Source organism: Colossoma macropomum, unplaced genomic scaffold (genome assembly GCF_904425465.1).
Source record: "Colossoma macropomum unplaced genomic scaffold, Colossoma_macropomum, whole genome shotgun sequence".
NCBI classification, from domain to species: domain Eukaryota; kingdom Metazoa; phylum Chordata; class Actinopteri; order Characiformes; family Serrasalmidae; genus Colossoma; species Colossoma macropomum.
Window position 1 is genome coordinate 14,698,681 of NW_023494786.1, and position 17,591 is coordinate 14,716,271.

The 17,591-nt window shown below is 38.8% G+C and overlaps 2 protein-coding genes across 3 annotated transcripts; both read left to right on the forward strand.

Moving 5' to 3' along the window:
* The first annotated feature begins 867 nt into the window (after nucleotides 1-867).
* Nucleotides 868-5,282, forward strand: crk (v-crk avian sarcoma virus CT10 oncogene homolog). Its single transcript, XM_036561688.1, has 3 exons — nucleotides 868-1,411; nucleotides 2,105-2,676; nucleotides 2,833-5,282. The coding sequence occupies exons 1-3, from the start codon at nucleotides 1,192-1,194 to the stop codon at nucleotides 2,968-2,970; spliced, it is 930 nt and encodes a 309-aa protein (XP_036417581.1). The 5' UTR covers nucleotides 868-1,191; the 3' UTR covers nucleotides 2,971-5,282.
* Nucleotides 5,283-9,661: 4,379 nt separating this feature from the next.
* On the forward strand, nucleotides 9,662-16,718 carry ywhae1 (tyrosine 3-monooxygenase/tryptophan 5-monooxygenase activation protein, epsilon polypeptide 1). Of its 2 annotated transcripts, XM_036561713.1 has the most exons (7): nucleotides 9,662-9,881; nucleotides 11,478-11,677; nucleotides 11,771-11,877; nucleotides 12,164-12,370; nucleotides 13,718-13,854; nucleotides 14,851-14,892; nucleotides 15,645-15,776. In XM_036561713.1, the coding sequence occupies exons 1-6, from the start codon at nucleotides 9,818-9,820 to the stop codon at nucleotides 14,856-14,858; spliced, it is 723 nt and encodes a 240-aa protein (XP_036417606.1). In that variant the 5' UTR covers nucleotides 9,662-9,817; the 3' UTR covers nucleotides 14,859-14,892; nucleotides 15,645-15,776. The 2 variants fall into 2 exon arrangements, with proteins under 2 accessions (XP_036417606.1, XP_036417596.1); XM_036561703.1 differs by lacking the exon at nucleotides 14,851-14,892 and having other exon boundaries at nucleotides 15,645-16,718.
* Nucleotides 16,719-17,591: the final 873 nt, after the last annotated feature.

A 17,591-nucleotide genomic window follows, 5' to 3' on the forward strand; every position in this document is an offset into this window, starting at 1 on the left:
AGAAAAGATCTTTCAATTAAATAAGGATTTAGTGACCACAGATGAAGGACTAGAGGATGACCAACACGAATTGTGCAACAACACAGGAGCTACTGTCTCTGACTTTACATCTACAAAGTGGATCAACAAGGTAGGTGTGTCTAATAGTGTGGACAAAGCAACAGATGAACTATATTGTCTGTAATTGTAGAACTGCTAAGTGCACCTATATGGTAAGCAAAGCGAATAAATTAGACAAATAGGTGCAGAAAAAATGAGGTGGTTTTAATACTATGGCTGATTTGGTGTAACAGCCAACTGCAGTCGATGGTGACATCCAGTGGCGACTCAGGGCATTGCATATCTCACAATCCTGTGAATGAAAAAAATTATGATCTATTACAGCATAAAATACGTCAATAAAATGAGTAATTAGTTAATACAAAAATTAAAACATAAAAAATACAAAATTAAATTAAGCAGACTGATGGATTGATAGACAGACTGACGGACCCGCACAGTTGAAATTCTAATTTAGTCAACACACAGAAGAATCTGCATATTTACATACGGAACAGGGAGACATGTGAAAACCTAATAGGTACTTTCAAGCTACCTATACTTTATTTTCAATCACTTGTCATCGAGCAGTGTCTGGATTGCAGCATTAGTTCTACAATGGTTTTATTTTATCTAACGTTATTTCAGTTTGGAGGCGGGTGGCTTTCCCCGTGTTTGTTTTTCTTCGACAGTTCGAGCTCCCCGTTCTTCTATATATATTTTGCGCGGTAACTCCATCAGTATGGCTATTTATGGAAGCCTCGGGCATTGATTGTGGTACAAATGTAGGCTACATTGCATCACATCCGGGAAATAAGGGCAAAAATTGTTGCCCCAGTCCGCCATTTCAAATATTTGAACTTCCCCCAGTGACAACTTCTTGGTGAAGGAGTCGTTCCGGACAGATCATCTGGTAATCCGGGACCGCGGCCGTGCCTTTATTCTCATCAGCACATGTGCTGGGGGGTCTGAGCGCTGTTTTACTACGTGCTTGTGAATAAAGGCGGATGCTGTGCACGGTCGGAGCGCGTTTAGCGAGGGCAACGCGGTGAAGCGGTTATCATTATTTTTTGTATGAGTTGAAGGCTGGTTGCGGATCCGCAGAGGCGAAGTGGAAGGCCGGTGAAAAGCCTCGGCTTTTGGGTGGCAGTCATGGCCGGGAATTTTGACGCCGAGGACCGTGGCAGCTGGTACTGGGGAAGATTAAGCCGACAGGAGGCGGTTTCTCTCCTGCAGGGACAGAGGCACGGTGTCTTCTTAGTCCGGGACTCTATCACCAGCCCGGGAGACTACGTGCTCTCCGTTTCAGAAAACTCAAAAGTCTCGCATTATATAATCAACAGCATCAGCAGCAGTCGGCAGTCCGCTCCAGGTAAGGCAAGCTAAGCTAAGCTAACTAGTGAACGCACAACGTCAATCCCAGCACTGTGCTAACATTAGCTGCTTTTTTTTCTTGGTAAAATTTGCACACGCCTCTCCGGCAGGCTGCTTATGAGCTAACTACGTTGCAAACTGAAATGTTTGTCATTTTATTCCCAGCATATCGTTTTACTAACTGCACTTCTTTTTTAATTTATTCATTTTGACAATTTTCTGGCTAGCGTTAGCTGCGTGCTAGCTAGCTGCCCTCCGCGGCTAGCAACTACATGCAGTAGTGCACACAAATTTCGGAGCAGTTTGTGAAAACGCAGTTAGCTGTGAGTAGTGACTAAGATACATTATCGACAGTTTAAGGCCTCTGACATTTCCTGTTCAAATAATGACGGTTATGAATTTAATTTTCTGGACCGAAAACGAAAAGGAGCTAGCTTTGTTAGCGAAACAAATACTAGGCAGTCAGGTAGGGCAGGTCTTCGCTCAGTGGACCGTGAGAGACGTGATTGAGAGGAGTGCAGTGATTTGCACACGTACAGATTTGCCTATGCCTGGAAAAATAAACAATTAACGTTAGTTGTGAAAAAGTTCGACATTTATCTTATAACTAAGTGTGTAGCTCATCTCTCCAACTCATTCATCATCTTTCATGCATACAAGCACTAACTGCTGCTCTTGTACCCCCATTCAGGACTGACTACCTCGCGGTTTCGTATCGGAGACCAGGAATTTGATGCCCTTCCAGCCCTGCTGGAGTTTTATAAAATACACTACCTGGACACCACCACTTTAATTGAGCCCATCAACAAAGCCAAGCACTCGTCACTCATCAACGTCAGCGCGGGAACTGGGGGGGCTCCTCAGAGGCTTGAGGAAGAGTTTGTTCGTGCTCTGTTTGACTTCCCTGGCAACGACGATGAGGACCTTCCGTTTCGAAAAGGTGATGTGCTTCGGGTGCTTGAGAAGCCGGAGGAGCAGTGGTGGAACGCTCAGAATTCAGAGGGCCGTGTTGGGATGATCCCCGTACCCTATGTGGAGAAATTCCGGCCTGCTTCTCCAACGTCCGGGACCCTGGGCAGTGGGGGGACGGGCACCGTGGGTAATTCAGATGGCCACAATTCCCAGTCCCCTCCTCTGCTTGGTGAGCCAGGCCAGTATGCCCAGCCAACGTCTTTACCCAACCTGCAGAACGGGCCTGTCTTAGCCAGAGCAGTTCAGAAGAGAGTGCCCAATGCGTATGACAAGACAGCTCTTGCTTTAGAGGTACATAGTTTTGTCTTTCTCTAATTTAATCATTGTAATATATACTGTAGTATGATTTGTTTGCCTTTTCACAAAGCAGTTGAATACATTTTAATCCATGTCCACCATTATCTAGTCTTGTTGTTCTTACACTGACACTGTGATGTTTTGATGTAGGTTGGCGACTTGGTGATGGTGACCAAGATCAATGTAAATGGGCAATGGGAGGGAGAGTGCAAGGGAAAGCGAGGTCATTTTCCCTTCACGCATGTCCGCTTACTGGATCAGCACAACCCGGAGGATGACCCAAGCTGAGAGCGGAGACTGACTTCCCTGTACAGCCCTTAGATGCGCGCGCACACACTCTCTCTCCTCACATCTCCTCATAACTGACATGCTCAGCAGTAGCCTCTTCTACTAGATCCTTTTCCTGTCTATCCACTCATTGTTTTGTGCCATTATGTCATTCATGCCAATATATACAGTATCTGCAGTAATTTTCTTATTAGACCTTATGCAACAAGTTGAAGTTACTTCGTAAGTAGACACTAAACACCATGGGCATCTCTTTAGGCTATTCTAAGCGGAACTTTTGGAGTGTGGCTTATTCTGAGTTTGAGAGAGCGGAGATGTCTGCTTGGACTCAAAACATAAGAAGTTTGATGTCGCTGTAAGGGACTGTTCCTCTGCATTTGAGTAGCATACACTACTCATACTGATTTGCTAAAAAATGACTGCTTCGAAGGGGATTTGTTTTGAGCCCTTTATCACACTACAAATCATCTGCCATGTTATTATATACAAGGTGTCTGAAGAAGAAATACTGATCATACATATATTAATGTTTACCATTACATGCTTAATTTGTATTCCTTTTGTGCACACAGAAGTATTTCAGTTGGCTTTTGTTAGTTGAAGTGTCCCGTTCATTTCCTGTTGATCACTACAGAAAAGCAATTCTGGACGATGGAGACTTTATTTTGAAGACACAAATCAGTTTTGATAAAAAAAAAAAGAGCACACATTCAGATATCTCGCCACTTGTGTGCCTGCCAAAAAGTCTTTCCTTAGGTTGAATGTAAAGAAGTAGTACTTACAAACATCTCTGAAACATCCCACTGAAATGTTATCGTATGCAGATGCTTCAAGAACAACACGCTACCACTTTGATATACACTGTAAGATTTTGTCACTACATGTAAAGCGTTAATTCAATGCCTCAAACACATTTCTCCCTAGAACTGTCTTGCACATAACAGTAGCCTTCATCTACGATTGTTTTATGTATCTGTGCTCCAGCTGAATTAGTTCCTTTTTTTTTCTTTTTTTTTTTCTTTGTTTTTTTTACAGTATTTGCAAGTGCACATCACTGCTTCATAGTGGCATTTTCATCCAAGAGGTGAAATGTATTCACTCGATATATCGCACACAGATAGTTCCTTTAACCAGCTGTTTGCCTTTATTTCAGTTCAACACCTGATTGAATTAATATCTGATCTAGCCTGATAACCAAGTTGGAAATTGAAAAATATTGTAATAAGATGTTTAAGGAAAACTGGTGGCACCCTCTTTTAGATCATATTTGAATGTATTGGACATGGATTAAGCCTAGTCTTGGACTACATGGTGAATCACCACTGGAAATTTCCTTTTTGGGCAAGGCATAGACTTAATTCAGGTCTGGGAAACTTGTCTGAAGTGATTAATTCTAGTCTGGATTACCCAGCATTCTGAATGGAGGGTCTCATGTAAAAAGGTTTATGGATTGCAGGACTAGCCTTAATCCCTGTCCAGAAGCTAACTCATTATCTATTCTACACATACATGTATTCCACCCGTTGCAAATGCTTATCATCTTTTGGGAAAAGAAAAAATGACTTTGATTTAGTGAACAAATGCATGAACTGTAGCACTAACTGAAAGGCCACAAGACAACACTTGAGGTTTCATTCATGTTTGAAGTTCTTTGAATGGTCATACTGTATGTTTACTCATTTGAACAAGGACAATCACCTGAGAAATGTAAGCTTCTATTGTGTGAGAAATATGAAGGTTAGGTATGAAGTAATAATGAACCAGTCATGTTGAGCAGCCAAATTATTAAAGGAGTCCCTGTTTTAGGGCTTAATATTAAGCTATGAATAAAGAATTCTCATTTTCAGTGAGCCTGTATGTGCAAAATCTCCAAATTCCAAATGTTTAAAAAGGCTATAAAACAAATTAAGTGATGTAAACAAACCGTCACCACTTGATTATTCAATGTTTCAACCAACATTTTACATTCTAAATGACTGTCATACATTTACAGTCTCAATGTAACTCATTCCAAAGTATTCTGTCCTTTATTGCAAGGCCCAAGTCTTATTGATGTACCTCAAAAGTGCCACTCTGAGCTGTGACTAGGTTCACAGTGAAATGTAACTTTCCCCATACGTTTGATTTGTCCTAAGTATTATGTTTACTGTCTAATTCAACAGTCTTCTAGTAAATGTAACATCATATTTGTTTGTGATGTTCATTTATGTTCATCTAAGCCCTTAACAGCCTAAATATTTTTTTTGTCTTGGATCAGCCTGTTCCTGTACATGAAATGAAGATAACCCCTATAGTAAACCATTTAAACCCCTCTTCTTTGACTTTGTCAGTGATTTTGAAAACCACCATTCCCTGACAGATACACGTGATTGTTAAACATGTATCATTGCAACAAAAACCTTTTCTCTCCATTTTTGTCGTGTTTAAAAGTTTTTTTCATTCTCCTGTAAACCTTTTTGAAGACACAATGTTTTATTTGAACAGTGACATTTTAAACAAATGTAGTATTTTTTGAAGTATTTTTTTTTTCTTTAAGACCTTTTTCTATATTGCAATATAGTCATCAAATTTAAATGGACTAATCGGTAGTCATTGGAAATTTTCCTTTGTCCTTATTGTTAAAGTCTAGTTCCATGGAAAATATTAATATTTTTCTGCAGAGAAATACATCGAACAACCGAAACATTAAAATCACCTCCTTGTCAATTGTCCGTTTAATCAGCTCCACTTACAATATAGGTGCACGTTGTAGTTCTACAGTTACAGACTGTAGTCCATCTGTTTCTTTACATACATAGTCCCCTTTCATCCTGTTCTTCAGTGGTCAGAACCCTCACAGGACCCCCACAGAGCAGGTATTATTTGGGTGGTGGGTCATTCTCAACACTGCAGTAACACTGACGTGGTGGTGGCATATGAGTGTGTGTCATGCTGATACAAGTGGATCAGACACAGCAGTGCTGCTGGAATCACACAACACCAGTCAGTGTCACCGCAGTGCTGAGAATGATCCACCACCCAAACGATACCCGCTCTGTGGGGGTCCTGACCATTTAAGAACAGGGTAAAAAGGGGCTAACAAAGTATGCAGAGAAACAGGACAACAGTATAATAGTAGAACTATATGTAAGTGGAGCTGATATAATGGACAACGAGTGTGGAAACGAGGTGGTTTTAATGTTATGGCTGATCAGTGTTTGTGTAATGACCTGCCAGTCTACCAGTTTTATTGATGAATAGAAGAAGATGACAGGAACGATTAAATACAAGGTAGAAAGGAAGCTTCTGTTTGAAGATTATGTAAAGAGGTACTTTTATGTTCTTAATCCCTTAATACATCTGCTGCTAGTGCAGTACCAGTGCATAATTTGAGCATCTAAAAATATATTTGAGAGTCCTATTTTTGGTATTACCTTCTGAAGATCACAGGAGGCAACCTACTGAAATGTTTTTTCTGCATTGCACTAGATAGCTCTGCTGAAAAAGGACCATTGGAAACTGTTAGAATTTAAACTTCTTGGTTTTGTTTTTTTTTTTTAAAAACAGGGAGGTTGCTACTAGCAAATAACTAAAGTGAAGTGAAGTATGCATGATGTATACAACCAGACTGGCTCTCCTCAATGTCATGGTGAAATTGTACCAAAGGCAGATGCCACTGATCTATGATAGCTAAAGCATGTCCAAAGCAATGAAAACACAGGTGTCTTCAGGGTTTTTCTATGTAATGTTGGTTATGGTAAATTAGTGGTAAATTTGAAATAAACACTAAAGACCCCCTGTGATTTAGATGTGTGATTTTGTAGGAAAACTGTAAAAAATTAGGCCCAAAGAGCATTCTAAGGAAATCAGAGATAGAGGTATACACATACACAAGATAGGAAAAGGCTACAAAATAATATCCTAGTGTTTGGTTATCCTAGTGAGTGCTGTTGGATCAATTGTGAGGAAATGGAATCTGCATCATACAACCAGGCACTGCCTACACAAGGTCATCCATCAAAACTCTGCATAGAGCAAGAAGCGAAATGGTGAGAAAAGCAACAAAGAAGCCAGCAATAACTTTGAAAGAGCTAGAATTCAGTGGCTGAGACTGGAATGAAGCTGCACGAGTCAATGATACCAAGAGCTCTGCGTATGACTGGCCTGTATAGGAAAGTGGCTAGAAAGAAGCCATTGTTGAAAAAAAAAAAAAAACATTCAAAGCAAGTATGGAAACAAACACTATTCCAGTAGTGAAGTATCGGGGACTGCTAAAAAAACTAAAGGTGAAAACTCACCTTTCAGCCAAAGCAGCACAGGAGTAGCTGAACAACCACAAGGTGAATGTTCTGCAATAGCCAAGTCAAAGTCCAGATCTTCGTCCAATTGTGTCTAATTAAAAAGTGTCATCCAAACAACCTGAACAACCTGGAGTAAATCTTCCAAGAAGAAAGGGTGAAAATCACTCCCAAACTGTGCAAAGCTGGCAGACTTAAATCTGATATTGTAGCAAAAACATAGCTCTACCAAGTACTAGTCTGAAGGGGTTGAATACTAATGCACTTTTGCAATTTGTTTGATAATCTATTATTACTTCTACTTCTGTGATTATTTCATTAAAGTAATATTTGATGGTTTTAGTGTGTATAGATTGTACATTATGTGTGGTTTTAGGCTCCTCTCCCAACCTCAGATCAAATATACATAACGGTTCATCATAATGATGTTACCAGAGGAGCTTGTTTTGGTATCTGCAGTCTCCTCTCTGTGTTTCTTAATAAATCTGTTTCATTTCATAATAAAACTGACTGTGATATCACTCACTACACTCATCATGCAGTTGTTGTCAAACGTTTAGTCAAATAGAATGCTCTGTTAATTTTCTAATTGAAAATAAGTTAACACATAATCTACAGGGGACACACGTCTGTGCATTTTAATACACAATTAATGATTATTTGCTGAATTTTAATGCACTGGAGAAAAAATACATAAAACGTAGCCTGTGCAAAACCTATGGCACGTTTTAGATTTTGTTTTTTTCCAGTATGTTAAACTCAGCAAATAAGTAGAGAATACCTTTGCAGAAAAATGTCTTTGTGTTTTGTGTTTATTTTTTTTCTCCCTATAGAAGATGTTTTAACTTATTTTCACCCTTTTTTTCACCCATTTCACCCTGTTCTTGGTCAGGACCCCCACAGGACCACCACTGGGCAGGTATTTCATGGGTGTGCATCATTCACAGCACTGCAGTGACACTGACGTGGTAATCATGTCATATCTCTTTAAATATGTTTATGAAAAACATAAGTGCCTTTGAAAGGTGGACGTCAGCATGTTTTCTGCTCTCCACAGAAACACTGCTCAGGCTTCCTCCATGAATAAATCTGCTCTCTATATTGTACCACCTTTCGATCTGACCCTTCTCTTTTCATTCTGTACTCTCTCCACTGATTGAGTTTCAACCTCTTCCTCTCTGGTGTTGGTACCTACATACATGCACGTTTAAGGTTATTATTAAATAACCTGATTAAAGTACATTGATGACTGTTACACGCCATGGTGGTCATGACATGTTAGCTCTAAAGTAAAAAACAAATTATCATAATAAACCACAGTGGGTAAGGATTCTAAAAGTATATTTCCAAAATTTTAACTGTTCTCGGGCGGCACGGTGGTGCAGTGGGTAGCCTAAGTTCGATTTGCTTTTCTCTGTTTCTGGCAGCAGTATGTCAAAAACTGTGTCATTATATAGTCACAATGACTATGTGACTATTGAATGAGTATATGTCAAAATAATAAATTATTACATTTCTAAAAAAAATGCCATCAATTCGAGATATTAAGTCAATATTTTGAGAAAATAAGTCATTATTTCGAGATACTAAGTAATTCTTTAAATAAGTCATTATTTTGATAAACTAATTATGTCAAATTAAGTAATTATGTAAGATACTAATTCAATATTATTTCAAGACACTACATCAAAATTCTGAGAAAAACAAATTACTTATTATGTCAAATTAATGAGTTATTACGTTTCCAGGAACTACATAATCATTTTGAAATATCATCAATATTTTGACGAAAAAACATTATTTTGAGATATTAAGTCAGTATATTGAGAAAATAAGTCAATATATTGAGAAAATAAGTCAATATATTGAGAGAATAAGCCATTATTTCGAGGTACTAAGTCAATATAAGTAATAAATAAATATGTAATTATTTTATGGAGCCCCTAAAAAAATAATTTGCAGCGACATTACATTCCCTTACATACTTTTTGAATTCTCTCACCAAAATTTTGCATTCCCCTGCAAAATCCATTATATTTGCGAGGGAACTTAAAATTATTGAGAGAACGCAACGTCATTAGTTACCGTTTGTACCTTAGGGGCTCTACATTATTTAAAGATGCTAATTTAATATTTTGACATTATGCTTCCAGAAACATGCAATAAAAATAGGCTTTTTTACCCTGAACCTGGCAGGAGTGGTCTTCCATAGCATTCTGAATACTGCCTTTTCAGAATGTAACCTGGACTGAACACAGCTATGAATGTAATGTGTGCGTTCCTCTTTGTGCCCCCTCAGCTCTCAGCCCTGCTGTACTAACACAGTGTCCACTGACAGTGCGGTGAGGCTGAGTAGTCACTCACTGGGGCTGGACCCGTCTGTCTGCTGTGCATGTGTGAAATTCCCGGATGAGCCTCTCGCCATTTTTGCCCCAGTGGCGCCGGCGGACAGCGGGGCTTCAACACGGTTCAGGCTGCAGCTGCTGCTCCTACGAGGGCCTGCCGCTTCACATAACACTCCTCTTTCGCTAATCCGTTGCTGAAGTACGCTCGTATCACACTTTTCCGACATGGTTAATCGGGAGGACTTAGTATATCAAGCCAAGCTTGCCGAGCAAGCTGAGAGATACGATGGTAAGACCCGAATTTTGTAGCGAACGCTGCTCCAAAGCTGAATGGTTAGCGCTCGCGCTCCTAGCTTTATGCTGTAGCGCTTGGATTTATGTTTAAACTGGGGGCCGGGGCACTGGAGAGACGGGTAGTGGACTTACTTTTCGACCAAGTTAAAATGGTATTTGTTTGCTTATTGACAAACTAACGTTACTTCGACCACCATGATTCAGTCAGGGGGACGGCACGAAGATGGAGACGTTACTGGAACAGACAAAATGGCGGACAGTTATTGGGTGAGGCAGGCTGTTGCTAGCCAAGGCGAGGAGGAGGGGTGCAGACCTCTACACCCCACTTGACCCCAATAGCTTTAATTATAGGTTACGGTAATGTTCACTATCCAAACCTGCTGGGTTGTAGCTATGTGTCTCAAAATGACCCACCACTGTACACCAGCGGAGTGAGCTAGGTTAGCTAGCTAGCGTTTCCAACTAACCCGAGCTAACCTACCTACTAGCAGGTTGAGCTAATGTAGTTAGTAAGTGTGTTATATACAGCAACGTTGGTGCATGGCTGGCTTTGTTACAGCGTGGTGTAATGACCTGACATGAAATAAGGAGAAGTACATTTTATTAGCTAAACAAAGTGACCTGAATGGGAGTGTAGGCAGGTGGGCAACTAGAAAGGTGTAGCTGCTGCAGATGTAAGTTATCGGTAGCCGCACGGATTTTCGTTTCCAGTCATAGTGTTAAACCTCCTTTTAAAGCACCTTGAAGAAGTGAACGCCCACGTTTAAGAATACCTTGGATTATACTGACTGGTTAACTAGTAGGTGCTGCAATGAAACCCAACTATTGTTCTGTATCACGTGCTATAACCCTAATGTAGTCGCCAGTGTGCTCGGGTCAACTCGGGACAATGCAAGTTATACGTATGTGAGACATTTAATTGAGGCCAAACCTTGTGTCCAGTAGTAGGACCCTGTTTTGTAGGTTGAGCAATTAACTTGCCCTGTTTAAAAAGGTTGCCGCCTCTCTGCCTCTACACCACGTGTTAAGATACACACTTTAAAAAGATGGTTCTTCAGGTTTTTTTTTAAGAAAATGGTTCTGTGTACAACCATGAACACTTGAAGAACTGTTTGTATGTTTAAAGGATTCTTCAGATGAAAAATGTGCTGTAGATGGTTCTATATAGCACCTTTTGAAAAGGGTTCTAAATAGCACCAAAAAGTGTTGTTCTTTGTTACAAGCTTGACATCATAACAATAGCAGAACTCTTTTTGGTACTATATAGAACCTTTTTCAAAATAGGTACTAAATAGAACCATCTGCAGCACATTCTCCATCAATCTGAAGAACCATTTAATCATGCGAAGATCCCTTTAATCATGTAAAGGGCTCTTTGAATGCTTATGGTTCTATATAGAACCATTATCTTTAAGATTCATCATTTTCTTTTTTTCTTCTTTCTTTTCTTTTTCTTACTAAAGAACTATTGAAGAGGCATATTTTTAACAGTATATTTAAATGTATAATTTAAATTTAATGTATGTATGTATGTATATGTGTGTGTGACTGCTAAAGGGATGTTTCTTTTCTTTGCTGTTCAATTGTACAGAAATGGTCGACTCAATGAAGAAGGTGGCTGGGATGGATGTTGAGCTCACAGTTGAAGAGAGAAACCTGCTGTCAGTGGCGTACAAGAATGTTATTGGTGCACGAAGAGCGTCCTGGAGGATAATTAGTAGTATTGAGCAGAAGGAAGAAAATAAGGGTGGAGAAGACAAATTGAAAATGATTCGGGAGTACAGGCAAACGGTAAGGAATGTTCTCTATCTGACCTGACTGTAATACTTTGTAGTGATTTTATGGCTTGTTCTGTGTCACAGCCCTCCCATGTTTCATATTCAGGTTGAGACTGAGCTGAAGTCAATCTGCAATGACATCCTTGATGTTTTGGACAAGCACCTAATTCCAGCTGCTAATTCAGGAGAGTCCAAGGTCTTCTACTACAAAATGTATGTAGCTCCTGTTTCACAGGATTTAAATAAAGATGTAGTTTGTAATATTACCAGGTAGCTAGGCAGATGAAGATATATATAAAAATATGTATTCAGTTAAACACAGGCGTATAAATGTTTTCCAAAACCAAATCTCAAGGTGGTATTCAGTAAAATGCATTTAACCGCTCAAATTTTTGCTGAGGAAAATGAATGAAGCTACTCAAAATGAAATTAACAAGAGGTTATCGCACCTTTGTGAATGTCATAACCACGTCTTTTCTTTGTTTCTTTGATTTCACAGGAAGGGTGATTACCACAGGTATCTTGCTGAGTTTGCTACAGGAAACGACAGGAAGGAGGCTGCAGAAAATAGTTTGGTCGCTTACAAAGCTGCTAGTGATATTGCAATGACAGACCTTCAACCTACACATCCCATACGCTTGGGTCTTGCTCTTAACTTCTCTGTATTCTACTATGAAATCCTCAATTCACCTGACCGTGCATGCAGGTTTGTGTGCTGTGTTCTTTAATGATACTTTAATCAACAACTACACTTATTGGTAGCCAGGTAGCTCTTTATGATTTACATTTAGATTTAGTTTATCAGTATTGTAGGGTATCAGTATCAGGTTGATATTTCCAGAAAATGCTGGGTGAAATATCAGGGGGGGAAAAGAATAAGGCCCAATCCCATTTCTTATTTTTACCCCTTCCCCTTGTTTTCGAGTGTCACCTTTCCTCTTGAAACTGAGTTACAAGGAGTAGTGGTTGAAATCTTCCCCTACAAAGTGGGACAACCCTCAAATAAAAAAGAACATTAGTACATTAACAGGCTAACATTACTAGCAGTGCTCTGTAGGCGACCCTGCCGGTCTGCAGTGATAGCAGAGGAGTGGCAAAATTCAGCAACCTAGCTGCTGGTCTTTAGTTACATTTAGGGAATCATATGCTTTCAAAGAGGGGGGAATGTGACAATTATTCATTATCACCCACCCCAAATTCTTTGGTGATATGAAGCTTTAGTCAGCTATTTGCTAGCTTCTTGTTTGAATTTTCCTGTTCCACCTTAAATAGTACAGCAGTTCTGATGCGATGCCTGAGGTGGCAGAATGTCACTGCTGCACCATTTAAGGTGGAACGAGAAATTTTTTTATGTTTGTTATGAGGAAAAGGACCAATTACATTGAAACAACATTAAACTAAGATAATGCAATGGCTATTGTAATTTTTTGACTGAGAAAATACTTACATATGTGGGTTTCTTTGGTTGCTTGCGCAGCCGTCTTGCTGGTTTTTCTTTTTTTTTTCCTCACAACACACTGTTTGGAGTGGGCCTCTGAAAAGCCTCAGTTTGGAGGTCCATTTAGCCCTAACACTTCGCCCTACTCCTCTATTTCAACAAAATTCAGGACACCCTACCTCTAGGTGTGAATGCAACACGGAGGGGTAAGGACTAAGTGGTTGGGGCAAGTGGTGAAGTGGGATTGGGCCTAAATCTGAACCAGTCCTCACACTGTATAGTGATATGATGTTAGCTGTGTATTTCATCCTGTGGGGTAGTAAAGTGTTGGAGTAGTTTGAGTATGATGGCATACTTTAGATGCTCATCTTAAGCACTTAAATTATAAACAGCTGATTTTAATGCTTAGTAGTTTTTACAGAAAAAAATATTGGATTGGTATTGATATTGGCTGATATTCAAGATTTCAATGTTGCGTTCGGGAAAAGAAAAATGATATTGTACTTAGGTTAAAATGTAAAAACTGTGTATAATGCTATAGTCTTGTTTTTCCTTTTGATGGTACATGTTATGCTTTACTAGATTAGCACCCCTTAATTTTTTGCTTCTTTTCAGGTTGGCAAAAGCAGCGTTTGATGATGCTATTGCTGAGCTGGACACATTGAGCGAAGAAAGCTACAAGGACTCCACACTCATCATGCAGTTGTTACGTGATAATCTGACACTATGGACTTCAGATATGCAGGGAGATGGTAAGGCATCCTGGATTTGCCGTATATCTGAGTTGAAACTGAGATGTCACACTCTGAAAATTCTAGCATTGTAGCATTTTTAAAATGCTGTATATGATGACCTTGAAAGATACAGCTGACAAACAGATAGAGTCTGACATTTGCACGAAAGATCAAAGCCATTTATGCCTTTTATCAGTTAGGATGACCTGAGTACCAAAACCTCTCACTTAACTGTTTTTTAATTGTGGCTGAGCTGATGGTCAGAATGATGGAGGAGCAGAGAATGAACGGGGGCGGGTTAAGTGACCAACATGAAGCTTAATCATTTCAGCCTTTCCTCTGCTTTCCAGTGATAAACATATAAAGTTCAACTAAGATTGAAGAGGGATGATTTACAGCTCTTGAACATGGTTTAAGTAACCACTGTAATGTGCTGCTCCTCACGTAAGCAGAAAATAAAGTAGCACTGTAGCCTCAGACAGGCTTCAAACAGGCAACTCACAGTGCATAGTGTTCAAAGCTGGAGCACCTTGCTCCTCTGTTTTCAACAGCAAAACTGACTATGCACTGTTTGTTGCTTCCTTAACTGATGAATTGGAAATGCTTGGTTATATAGTATTACAAATGCATTGAACACATTTCCAGTTACAAGTCTGCAACCACCAAAATATCTATAAGATGTTTAATGATGGATTAGCACCATTATAATTGTTTTAGCGAGTGCGTGTGTCCGTGACGCAGGATAGCCTTTGCTTTAATGATGGTATTGATGAGATAAATCTGACATTAAGCATCTTACAGAAATTAGATGATTGCTGACTTTTGGCTCGCCCTCTTTTAAATAACGAGTGAGTAGGAGACACCAAAATCAGGATACCAGTATCTAACTCAAAAAACTGGTATTGGTCAAACTCTGCAGTCTCTAATACATTTCCATGTCGCCTCGTTCACAAAATATTTTTTGACATCCATTTTAACCCATCTTGCCTTTTTCCCCTTATTCCTACTGTTTAGATTCCTAAATGGAAATATGTTAATTGCCCACAAACTGTATTTGTAAGTGAGGCTGTTTTTTGTCTGTCTCACTAACTGTATTGTCACTCACTCACTTTAACCTTTGTGCTAAGGTTTTACTAAGTTCAGAAAACTACTTTTGTGTCTGAAGCATGTCTTGCATTAAGTCTATGCATGGTCACAGGCCCCCCATGTGCACTTGAGTGTCGATAAAATACAAATGTGGTATAATCTGATATTTTGTTAAGTGAACAGAAATTATGCCCGCAGCAGGTGAATTGTATGTGGCCCCTGAAGTGTGCAGTGGGTGTACAGTTAGTATTCTGGAGGCCCCCCCCCCTTTTTTTTTTTATACACACATTATATATATAAAACGTGATCACAAAGTATACACTGTTATGTAAGCGATACTTGATATTTGTGTGTTTAGCTGAATGCAACTGTAGCCTTTTGCCCTTGACTAATGCTGATTATGATTAATATACCATTTATTTTGCCCTCCTTAGCAGTAAGACAAGGAGTTTTTTGAGTTCCTTTCACTTTACTGGGTTAATGAATTTCTTTCCACCTCATTGCATGCGTTTATTTTTCCACTAAGAAGAGATTTGGTCTTGGTTGAGTATGCTGTGAATTGGTGCACAGATTTTTTTGCAAGTGTGTTGTGTGTGTTCAGTACATTAAATCTTCATGTGCAAAAATACACAATTTAAAAAATGTTAGTGTCAGAATTGAATGTTTGTGAGTTTTTATGTATTTATTTATATTGTATTTTTTTTCCCCCCAACTATGTGCAGGTGAGGAACAGAATAAAGAGGCGCTGCAAGATGTGGAGGACGAGAACCAGTGAGACATCACAGCCAATACGAGACTCCACCCCACCCCACCCCACCCCACTCCTTCCCAAACCCACTCACAAAGGGAGCCACCAAGCCCAACCTCAAGAGTGACACTCAACAGCTTGATGCCTCCATTTTTTTCTCCCTTTGTTTCATTTTTAATATTATTCTTTTTATTAGTCCTTTAATTGAAATAAAAGAACCACTTCTGAGACAAACATTAATTGTAATTTCTGATGGGCAGAGCTTAAAGAGTTCTTGGAATTTTTTTTTTCTTTTGTCCTGGTACAATGTTCCTTTTTTATGTTTATTTGCTTTATTCCTCAACATTTTATCAGTTGCTGGATATATTTTGAGTTTTTCTTAATGTAATTACAAAATTAACTTTTATTACTATTACTGATATGTCTACTATTAGGCTATTAGTTGTTGGAGCTGTAATATTTCTGTGTTAGTGCAATTATTAAATGCAGTTAAAATGATTAAAACTTTGGAAAGGGCGAGTCGAAATAAAGTGCTCTTTGTTAATTTAGATTTTCAGAGCAACTTGCAAGTTTCTTGATATCCATGTGAAGCAAATTGCTTAACATCACAAAGTAGAAGTTATGTAGTGATACTTTAGCAGTGGTCTGGACTGTAATTTGTGCTAAAATACTGTATTGCGCACATAGGCTGATGGTGGTGGAGGGATAGTTGCAGCTCTAAAAAAAATAAATACATATTGGAAGGAGCCTTATTGCTTTTAGAACTCAAATGCAGGTCTCCATTGGCTGTTTGAAAAGAATAAAAAGCACTAATAAAGTTGATTTGAAGCCCACAAAAAGATATGAAATAGTCTATTTCTCTTCTTCCCCCAAATTTAGACATTGCCTACAATTTCTTCTGTACTTTTTGTTCATATTTAACTTGAAGCTAATTTGTACTACTGGAAATATGACTGGAGCCACAGACATAAAATCTGTATTGTTCTTACAGAGAAACAGCATGGAATTAACATTGAAGTTAAAATAAAACTGCCTCAAATAAAACCTGGCCCTTTTGTGCTATAAGTATTTTGTTTTCTGCTTTTTTCCATGCTGATGAAATTCCTTCTAACAAGACGATATTTACCTGGATGGGTATAAAATTAAAAGGATTTAAAATGTACTCCCTAAATAATTTGAACTATTCTATGTTCCTACACACTTAAAAATTATGATTCTTCGATGGTTCTTTGTAAAGAAAATGGTGCTATATAGAACTGAATGCTCAAATAACCCATTGCGTGATTAAAGCGTTCTTTGCATGGTTAAATGTTTTTTTTTGTGTGTTGTATGTGTTGTAGATTGTTCCATATAGAACCTTTTTCAAAAGGGTTGTATATAACACCAAAAAGGGTTCTTCAATTGTAACATGCTTGACATTGTTACAATACAAGAGACCTTTTCAAAAAGCTTTAATTTCCATCATCACATTTTCCATCAATCTGGAGAACCATTTCACCATGCAAAGACCCCTTTAACCATTCAGTGGGTTCTTTAGTGTTCATGGTTCTATATAGACCATTGTCTTGACTAAAGAACAGTGATTTCTAAGCGTGTAGGATAGAGAAAGGCAGTTATTCACAATATCAAGAGGTTAGAATGAGTGATTCTGGTGGAGTTGTATGCAGTCTTAAAAATTAACTTGGGTTAATGTGTAGTTTAATACTGAAAGAATATGTTTATTTAGTCTCAGGTTTCTCAGCAGATTATAAACTTTTTTTTTCCATTCCTGCTCCAGCGTTCAGTGTCCAGTGTCTAGTGGGGTTAATCACATTTAAAATAAAGTTTACACTCCGGTACATTTGACAGTAAGTTTGTTCTTCATATATCCTTATATCGTATATATCAAAAAAGAAGTGCTCGGCCTACATTTGGCTATTTT

What these genes read in the sequence shown, in the direction of transcription:
- ywhae1 (XM_036561703.1), top strand. Translation starts at nt 9,818, where the DNA reads ATGGTTAATCGGGAGGACTTAGTATATCAAGCCAAGCTTGCCGAGCAA. An exon ending in TTCGGGAGTACAGGCAAACG is followed by an intron (nt 11,678 to 11,770) that starts GTAAGGAATGTT and finishes TTTCATATTCAG; the next exon opens with GTTGAGACTGAGCTGAAGTC. An exon ending in AAGGTCTTCTACTACAAAAT is followed by an intron (nt 11,878 to 12,163) that starts GTATGTAGCTCC and finishes TTGATTTCACAG; the next exon opens with GAAGGGTGATTACCACAGGT.
- crk (XM_036561688.1), top strand. Translation starts at nt 1,192, where the DNA reads ATGGCCGGGAATTTTGACGCCGAGGACCGTGGCAGCTGGTACTGGGGA. An exon ending in CAGTCGGCAGTCCGCTCCAG is followed by an intron (nt 1,412 to 2,104) that starts GTAAGGCAAGCT and finishes ACCCCCATTCAG; the next exon opens with GACTGACTACCTCGCGGTTT. An exon ending in AGACAGCTCTTGCTTTAGAG is followed by an intron (nt 2,677 to 2,832) that starts GTACATAGTTTT and finishes GTTTTGATGTAG; the next exon opens with GTTGGCGACTTGGTGATGGT.